The sequence below is a fragment of the Nerophis lumbriciformis genome, linkage group LG15 (genome assembly GCF_033978685.3).
Source record: "Nerophis lumbriciformis linkage group LG15, RoL_Nlum_v2.1, whole genome shotgun sequence".
Taxonomy (NCBI): Eukaryota; Metazoa; Chordata; class Actinopteri; order Syngnathiformes; family Syngnathidae; genus Nerophis; species Nerophis lumbriciformis.
Genome location: NC_084562.2, coordinates 19,625,185 through 19,635,000, shown reverse-complemented (window position 1 = coordinate 19,635,000; position 9,816 = coordinate 19,625,185). Strand labels below are relative to the sequence as shown.

Genomic DNA, 9,816 nt, shown 5'->3' with positions numbered 1-9,816 from the left:
GGTCAACGCTTGAAAGTTTGTCCCGCGGACACATTTTTGTATTTTTTTTTTGTATTTTATTTTTTTTTTTGTCATAAAAAAATACAATTATGTGTACTGTATTCCTGCAGACTGTATTGATCTATATATAATGTAGGAACCAGAAATAATAATAACAGAAAGAAACAACCCTTTTGTGTGAATAAGTGTGAATGAGTGTAAATGGGGGAGGGAGTTTTTTTGGGTTGGTGCACTAATTATAAGTGTATCTTGTGTTTTGTTTTTTTTAATAAATGTTTTTATTAAATTTGACAGGTATTACAATTTACAATAGAACAGTAGTCACATTTTCCCCTTTTTTTCCCACCCACTTCCAAGAACAACAACCCGACACATACCCCATACACACATAAACCCCCCCCCCCCCCCCCCCCCCAGGTCCTACCTACAGTAAGTTAAAGGTACAGTCACAAATGGGAAATAATTAGTACATCACTTTCTTCTATCTCTATCTTGTGTTTTTTATGTTGATTTAATTATTATTATTTATTTTTTTTAATTTAAAAAATATATATATATTTTCAAAAAAAATTTTATTTCTATTTCTTGTGCTGCCCGGTACCAATCGATCCACGGACCGGTACCGGGGGGTATGGTATTATTTTTTTTATTTTTTTTGTCATAAGAAAATACAATTATGTGTGCTTACGGACTGTATCCCTGCAGACTGTATTGATTTATAAATAATGTAGGAACCAGAAATAATAATAACAGAAAGAAACAACCCTTTTGTGTGAATGAGTGAATGGGGGAGGGAGTTTTTTTGGGTTGGTGCACTAATTGTAAGTGTATCTTGTGTTTTTTATGTTGATTTAATACATTTTTTCTTTATTTTTTTTAATTAATTTTTTTTTTCTTTTTTTCTTTTTTTCTTTTCTTGTGCGGCCCGGTACTAATCGATCCACGGACCGGTACCGGGGGTATGGTATTTATTTTGATTTTTTTTCATTTTTTTGTCTTAAAAAAAAACAATCATGTGTGCTTATGGACTGTAACCCTGCAGACTGTATTGATATATATTGATATATAATGTAGGAACCAGAATATTAATAACAGAAAGAAACAACCCTTTTGTGTGAATGAGTGTGAATGAGTGTAAATGGGGGAGGGAGGTTTTTTGGGTTGGTGCACTAATTGTAAGTGTATCTTGTGTTTTTTATGTTGATTTAATAAATTTTTTATTAATTTTTTTTTAATTAAAATTGTTTGTATTTATTTATTTTTAATTTTTTTTAATTTCTTTATTTCTTACCCCCCACGGACCGGTACCGGGGGGTATGGTATTTATTTTTTATTTTTTTCATTTTTTTGTCTTAAAAAAATACAATCATGTGTGCTTACGGACTGTAACCCTGCAGACTGTATTGATATATATTGATATATAATGTAGGAACCAGAATATTAATAACAGAAAGAAACAACCCTTTTGTGTGAATGAGTGTAAATGGGGGAGGGAGGTTTTTTGGGTTGGTGCACTAATTGTAAGTGTATCTTGTGTTTTTTATGTTGATTTAATTAAAAAACAAAAAACAAAAAAACATACCGATAATAAAAAAAACGATACCGATCATTTCCGATATTACATTTTAAAGCATTTATCGACATCGACATCTCTACTGATGACATCTACTAAGCGAGACAAGAAGCAAGGAATTAAACAGAGACAGAATTAAATTTGGCTCAATTGAGGAGATAAACATACAATAAACATTTACAAAATCTTTCTTTGTAAACAACTTATTTGGCAACGTATACATCTGTGGCTTATAGTCAGGTGCGGCTAATTAATGGATTTTTTTTTCTTTTTCTTCTCCTAAAATTGAGTGGATGCGGCTTATGTAACGGTGTGCTCTGTAGTTCGGAAAATACGGTACTTAAAAACGAATTGATATTATGCAAAATGATGCTTTCAGAAGCAAGAAATACATAATGACCGAAATTGTTGGTGGAATTGCGGGCATTTGGACGTGATTGGTCCTTTATAGGCCGGAGCGATCAATACCTACTCGGTGGCCTTGTGGTTAGAGTGTCCGCCCTGAGATCGGTAGGTCGTGAGTTCAAACCCCGGCCCAGTCGTACCAAAGGCTATAAAAATGGGAGCCATTACCTCCCTGTTTGGCACTCAGCATCAAGGGGTTGGAATTGGGGGTTTAATCACCAAAAATGATTCCCGGGCGCGGCCACCGCTGCTGCTCACTGCTCCCCTCACCTCCCAGATCAAGGGTGATGGGTCAAATGCAGAGGATTATTTCGCCACACCTAGTGTGTGTGTGTGTGACAATCATTGGTACTTCAACTTTTAATAGCTGAGGTGTTTTTGTGTGTGTTTTCTAGGGACCATTCTCGTCGTGGTGTTTGTGAGGATGTCTTACCAGAACCCCAAAGAGCCGAGTAAAACCACGAGCCAGGAGAGAATCCCTCTGAAAATATCCATTTAAATCCGACGACCACCCGCCGTTGCTCGTATGCCGCTGATGAAATATCATAACGTCTTTCTATACTCAAAGTTCAGTAAAAAGCAAATGTAAAAACTAGCTCTTAGGCCTCCCTGTTGTTGATGTTTGTTACGTATTTAACATTTTGCTTGTTTTTTTTAACTGATAGATGATTCTTGTACACCCTTGATCAGATAAATTTTTTTAAATAAAATTACATGTTGATTGAGGTTTTTTTTAAATAATTTCCTAAGCTAATTAAACTACACTTTTATTTCAAATAGATGAAGTTTAAACACGCTGCTTTGACCGTCGATTTATTTTTGCTCGTGTTTCGCCAGCAATAATTTCTCCTTGTCTAAATTGCATAACTTTATTCAACATTTCTAGTGAGGGGCATTTTGTACTCCCTTGTCCCGGGAAAAATGCTTTGCGTAAATCTTTTATTTATAGATCTGTATCGCTCTGGAATAACCTGCCTCGAATTCTCACCGGCATTGAAAGTAAACAGGTTTTTTAAAAGGAAAGTCATATTTTATCTGAGTCTTTAAATTAGTTTGGTTGTTGATGATTTTGTTTGGTTTTGTATTGTGTAGTTATATTTATATGGTCATTATTATTCTGTGACTGTAAATTGTTTGCTTGTTTTCTTATTGATGCTTTTATTTTTTTCTGTATTGTGTAGTTATAATTATATGCTTTTACTTGTAATTGCATTGAGTTTGTGGACCCCAGGAAGACTAGTGGGTTGTTATGGCAACCAGCTAATGGGGATCCTTAATAAAAATCAAATCAAATCAAATCATTACACTTTTTTTTTTATTTGTGTGAATCTGTAAGACAAGTTTTATCCTACTTGACTCAAACTTAAATTTAATGATAATAATTGTATTATGATGTAATAATTAATGTTTTGGACTAAAACTAATTAAAGGGAACAAACTTTATATACAAACCCCAAAACCAGTGAAGTTGTCACGTTGTGTAAATGGTAAATAAAAACAGAATACAATGATTTGCAAATCCTTTTCAACTTATATTCAATTGAATAGACTGCAAAGACAAGATACTTAATGTTGATATTTTTTGCAAATATTAGCTCATTTGGAATTTGAGGCCTGCAACATGTTTCAAAAAAGCTGGCACAAGTGGCAAAAAAGACTGAGAAAGTTGAGGAATGCTCATCAAACACTTATTTGGAACATCCCACAGGTGAACAGGCTAATTGGGAACAGGTGGGTGCCACGATTGGGTATAAAAGCAGCTTCCATGAAATGCTCAGTCATTCACAAACGAGGATGGGGCGAGGGTCACCATTTTGTGAACAAATGTGTTTAAGAACAGCATTTCTCAACCAGCTATTGCAAGGAATTTAGGGATTTCACCATCTACGGTCCGTAATATCATCAAAAGTTTCAGAGAATCTGGAGAAATCACTGCACGTAAGCAACAAGACTGAAAATCAACATTGAATGCCTGTGACTTTTGATCCCTAAGGCGGTACTGCATCAAAAACCGACATCAGTGTGTAAAGGATATCACCACATGTGCTCAGGAACACTTCAGTAAACCACTGTCAGTAACTACAGTTGGACGCTACATCTGTAAATGCAAGTTAAAACTCTATTATGCAGAGCGAAAGCCATTTATCAACAACACCCAGAAACTTTGCCGGCTTCCCTGGGCCCGAGCTCATCTTGGATGGACTGATGCAAAGTGGGAAAGTATTCTGTGGTCTGACGAGTCCACATTTCAAATTGTTTTTGGAAACTGTGGACGTCGTGTCCTCCGGAACAAAGAGGAAAAGAACCATCCGGATTGTTCGATGCGCAAAGTTGAAAAGCCAGCATCTGTGATGGTATGGGGGTGTATTAGTGCCCAAGGCATGGGTAACTTACACATCTGTGAAGGCGCCATTAATGCTGAAAGGTACATACAGGTTTAATGTTGCCATCCAAGCAACGTTATCATGGACGCCCCTGCTTATTTCAGCAAGACAATGCCAAGCCACGTGTTACAACAGCGTGGCTTGTTAGTAAAAGAGTGCGGGTACTAGACTGGCATGCCTGTAGTCCAGACCTGTCTCCCATTGAAAATGTGTGGCGCTTTAAACTCCACTACGGAGACCCCCGGACTGTTGAACAACTTAAGCTGTGCATCAAGCAAGAATGGGAAAGAATTCCACCTGAGAAGCTTAAAAAATTGCTCTCCTCAGTTCCCAAACGTTTACAGAGTGTTCTTAAAAAAGGAAAGGCCATGTGGTAAAAATGCCCCTGTGCCAAATTTTTTTGCAATGTGTTGCTGCCATTAAATTCTAAGTTTATTTGGGGGGAAAAACAACATTAAATATCTTGTCTTTGCAGTCTATTCAATTGAATATAAGTTGAAAAGGATTTGCATATCATTGTATTCTATTTTTATTTACCATTTACACAACGTGCCAACTTCACTGGTTTTGGGTTTTGTATTCACGAATGGAACCTTCATCCTCAGACATGTATTGAATAAAACACAACAGGTCTGGCAGCGATCACAGCTCCATTCTGTACATTTTCAATGTGCAAATGACTCAGAAGGTTCTGACAATGCTGGCGGCCCACACAGCCATCAGCCGTTTATTATAAGCTATTTTTAAAACTGACGACGGGGAGGGAGAGAAGGACCCTGAGTGAGACGAGAGGGCAGAGGGGAAGTGGACAGCTCGTGACACGGGATCAACATTTGGGAGGCGGCGGGCCTTCAACTGACGCGTTCTAACGGACCCTCTGAGGACGGAGATGTAGAGCCTGAGAGAAAGGGAGGCGAGGGTCTCAATCACTTGGAGTGCTTTGGAAAAAAGAGAGATAATGCTCCTCTCAGGGCTGGACACACCGGGTCCATGTTTCCCCAAGTGGACGGACCATTTTCCATTGCTCTTTCAACACCCTCCTCCCACTATTTCAAGTCCCTTCCATGCCTCGTGTTATTTTTGGTCTTTTTTTTTTTGTGTGTAGTTTCACTTTGCAGACCACGTTTCTTCCAGTCTTAGGTCTGGGAGTTAAAACGACACAATGTCAACAAACAACTATGTGTCGTTTACGTTCTCGGCCAATCAGACGGTTGTGTTTTCCTGCTCACTGCCAGACACGTGAAGTATAATTTGACGATCTGAGGTAATTGATGCTGTAATCGCCAGAATAATTGTGTCAGAAAAATTGTATGTAAATCATCAAAAAACATTCCGTTTTGTTTTTCCCAATGAACAGACAAGAGGCTGTCTTTATTGCACCAAGCAAAGGCTTGGAAAATTCCATTGTGTACGATGGGAGGAGACGGGAGGGGGGTTATCAATTGTCATCCAAGACCTGCCCAGGCTGAAGCCAGGACCAGTCCAAGCCCGAGGCATATTTTCCTTTTATGTTATTGTGACCGAAAACAATGACTGTTTACATTATCCCAAACAACTATGTGTTGTTTAAGCTCTCGGCCAATCAGATGGTTGTGTTTTCCTGCTCACTGCCAGACACGTGAAGTATAATTTGACAATCTGAGGTAATTGATGCTGTAATTGTCAGAATAATTGTGTCAAAAAAATTGTATGTAAATCATCAAAAAACTTTGCGTTCTGAGTTCCCAATGAACAGACAAGACGCTGTCTTTATTGCACCAAGCAAAGGCTTGGAAAATTCCATTGTGTACGATGGGAGGAGATGGGAGGGGGGTTATCTATTGTCATCCAAGACCTGCTCAAGCTGAAGCCAGGACCAGTCCAAGCCCGAGGCATCTTTTCCTTTTATATTATTGTGACCGAAAACAATGACTGTTTACATTCTCCCAAACAACTATGTGTTGTTTAAGCTCTCGGCCAATCAGACGGTTGTGTTTTCCTACTCACTGCCAGACACGTGAAGTATAATTTGACGATCTGAGGTAATTAATGCTGTAATTGTCAGAATAATTGTGTCAGAAAAATTGTATGTAAATCATCAAAAAACATTCCGTTCTGTTTTTCCCAATGAACAGACAAGAGGCTGTCTTTATTGCACCAAGCAAAGGCTTGGAAAATTCCATTGTGTACGATGGGAGGAGACGGGAGGGGGGGTTATCTATTGTCATCCAAGACCTACTCAAGCTGAAGCCAGGACCAGCCCAAGCCCGAGGCATATTTTCCTTTTGTGTTAATGTGACCAAAAACAATGACTGTTTACATACTCCCAAACAACTATGTGTTGTTTAAGCTCTCGGCCAATCAGATGGTTGTGTTTTCCTGCTCTATGCCAGACACGTGAAGTATAATTTGACGATCTGAGGTAATTAATGCTGTAATTGTCAGAATAATTGTGTCAGAAAAATTGTATGTAAATCATCAAAAAACATTCCGTTCTGTTTTTCCCAATGAACAGACAAGAGGCTGTCTTTATTGCACCAAGCAAAGGCTTGGAAAATTCCATTGTGTACGATGGGAGGAGACGGGTGGGGGGGTTATCTATTGTCATCCAAGACCTACTCAAGCTGAAGCCAGGACCAGCCCAAGCCCGAGGCATCTTTTCCTTTTGTGTTAATGTGACCGAAAACAATGAGTTTACATACTCCCAAACAACTTGTTTAAGCTCTCGGCCAGACAGATGGTTGTGTTTTCCTGCTCACTGCCAGACACGTGAAGTATAATTTGACGATCTGAGGTAATTGATGCTGTAATTGTCAGAATAATTGTGTCAGAAAAATTGTATGTAAATTATCAAAAAACATTCCGTTCTGTTTTTCCCAATGAACAGACAAGAGGCTGTCTTTATTGCACCAAGCAAAGGCTTGGAAAATTCCATTGTGTACGATGGGAGGAGACGGGAGGGGGGTTATCTATTGTCATCCAAGACCTGCCCAGGCTAAAGCCAGGACCAGTCCAAGCCCGAGGCATATTTTCCTTTTGTGTTAATGTGACCGAAAACAATGAGTTTACATACTCCCAAACAACTTGTTTAAGCTCTCGGCCAATCAGATGGTTGTGTTTTCCTACTCACTGCCAGACACGTGAAGTATAATTTGACGATCTGAGGTAATTGATGCTGTAATTGTCAGAATAATTGTGTCAGAAAAATTGTATGTAAATCATCAAAAAACATTCCGTTCTGTTTTTCCCAATGAACAGACAAGAGGCTGTCTTTATTGCACCAAGCAAAGGCTTGGAAAATTCTATTGTGTACGATGGGAGGAGACGGGAGGGGGGGTTATCTATTGTCATCCAAGACCTGCCCAGGCTGAAGCCAGGACCAGCCCAATCCAATCCAATCCACTTTATTCATATAGCAAATTTAAACAACAAAATGTTTCCAAAGTTCTGCACAACAATATTAAAAACAATATTCAAATATTATCCTTAGCTCCACCAAATAAAACTGAATAAAAACAAAAAATAAATACATATAAAACCAATATAAATAAAACAAACAATATAAAATAAATATGATTAAAAACGATTTTAAAGAGTAAAACCAATTAAAACAGTAAATAGAAATCAAAATTTTAAAAACACAGAGGACAACAGAGGACCACACAACTCACGTAGTGTTAAAAGCCAAAGAATAAAAGTGGGTCTTAAGACGAGACTTAAAACACTCCACTGTGGGAGCAGTTCGAACATGGAGGGGCAGAGTGTTCCAGAGCTTAGGGCCGACCACAGAGAAGGCCCTGTCTCCCCTGGTTTTAAGTCTGGTCTTGGGCACTACGAGCTGGAGCTGGCTCTCAGACCGAGGCATCTTTTCCTTTTGTGTTAATGTGACCGAAAACAATGACTGTTTACATACTCCCCATTCCTTTAGAAACAGCTGTTGCCATGTAATCAGGGAAAGTCGAAAATAAAAGAGGAGGCGTACAATCTTTCGTCAGAGCGTGGAACACTGTTCAAGGGTACAGGTGTACGCATTTCTCCTCATTGAGCCAAATGTAATTCTGTCTCTGTTTAATTCCTTGCTTCTTGTCTTGTTTAATAGATGTCATCAGTGTTTGAACCTGACAAATTGTATCCAAGTTATCACAAACCTTTGTGTTGCCATGAGTTCCCGGCGAGAAGACAAAAGCTGTCTTTGATCCTACCAAGAAGAAGGCTTGTAAAGCTCCACTGTGTAGGATGGGAAGCAACATGAAAGTGTTCTGTTTCTTTGATGTATTGTAATCCACAGAAAGATTTTGTCTTGACCCAAGAACTACAAAGCGGAGAGGAAGCAGAACCAGACTCCCCTCCAGGCGACCTTTTCTTTGAACTGTTTTACGACCTTGTTTTTGAACCGACCTTTTCTTTGAACTGTTTTGTAATAAAAGGCGATGGCTGTTTACGACCGCCGTCCCTTTAGAAACAGCTGTTGCCATGTAATCAGGGAAAGTCGAAAATAAAAGAGGAGACGTACAATTTTTCGTCAGAGTGTGGAACACTGTTCAAGGGTACAGGTGTACGCGTTTCTCCTCATTGAGCCAAATGTAATTCTGTCTCTGTTTAATTCCTTGCTTCTTGTCTTGTTTAATAGATGTCATCAGTGTTTGAACCTGACAAATTGTATCCAAGTTATCACAAAACTTTGTGTTGCCATGAGTTCCCGGCGAGAAGACAAAAGCTGTCTTTGATCCTACCAAGAAGAAGGCTTGTAAAGCTCCACTGTGTAGGATGGGAAGCAACATGAAGGTGTTCTGTTTCCTTGATGTATTGTAATCCACAGAAAGATTTTGTCTTGACCCAAGAACTACAAAGTGGAGAGGAAGCAGGACCAGACTCCCCTCTAGGCGACCTTTTCTTTGAACTGTTTTACAACCTCTTCTTTGAACTGTTTTACGACCTTATCTATGAACCGACCTTTTCTTTGAACTGTTTTGTAATAAAAGGTGATGGCTGTTTACGACCGCTGTCCCTTTAGAAACAGCTGTTGCCATGTAATCAGGGAAAGTCGAAATAAAAGAGGAGGCATACAATCTTTCGTCAGAGCGTGGAACACTGTACAAGGGTACAGGTGTACGCCTTGCTCCTCATTGAGCCAAATTTAATTCTGTCTCTGTTTAATTCCTTGCTTCTTGTCTTGTTTAATAGATGTCATCAGTATTTGAACCTGACAGTAATCAGTGCTGAATAACACCACCGTTTTAACATGAAACGTGCTTTTAAAAAAGCAACAACAAACCCATAGGGTGATAAAACTACATCAATACTACACTATATTGCCAAAAGTATTTGGCCACCCATACAAATGATAAGAATCAGGTGTCCTACTCACTTGGCCCGGCCACAGGTGTAAAAAAACAAGCACTTAGGCATGGAGACTGTTTCTACAGACATTTGTGAAAGAATGAGCCGCTCTCAATCAATCAATCAATCAATCAA

At 38.9% G+C, this 9,816-nt stretch overlaps 1 protein-coding gene across 2 annotated transcripts in view; it reads left to right on the top strand.

The window, feature by feature from the left end:
• The window catches only part of cdh16 (cadherin 16, KSP-cadherin), a 78,737-nt gene extending 75,461 nt beyond the window's left edge, over positions 1–3,276 (top strand). For both annotated transcript variants that reach the window (XM_061975349.1, XM_061975350.1), the window contains exon 18: positions 2,374–3,276. In XM_061975349.1, the coding sequence (XP_061831333.1) occupies positions 2,374–2,477 (104 nt within the window). In that variant the 3' untranslated portion in view covers positions 2,478–3,276. The remainder of the gene's footprint in view (positions 1–2,373) is intronic.
• Positions 3,277–9,816: the final 6,540 nt, after the last annotated feature.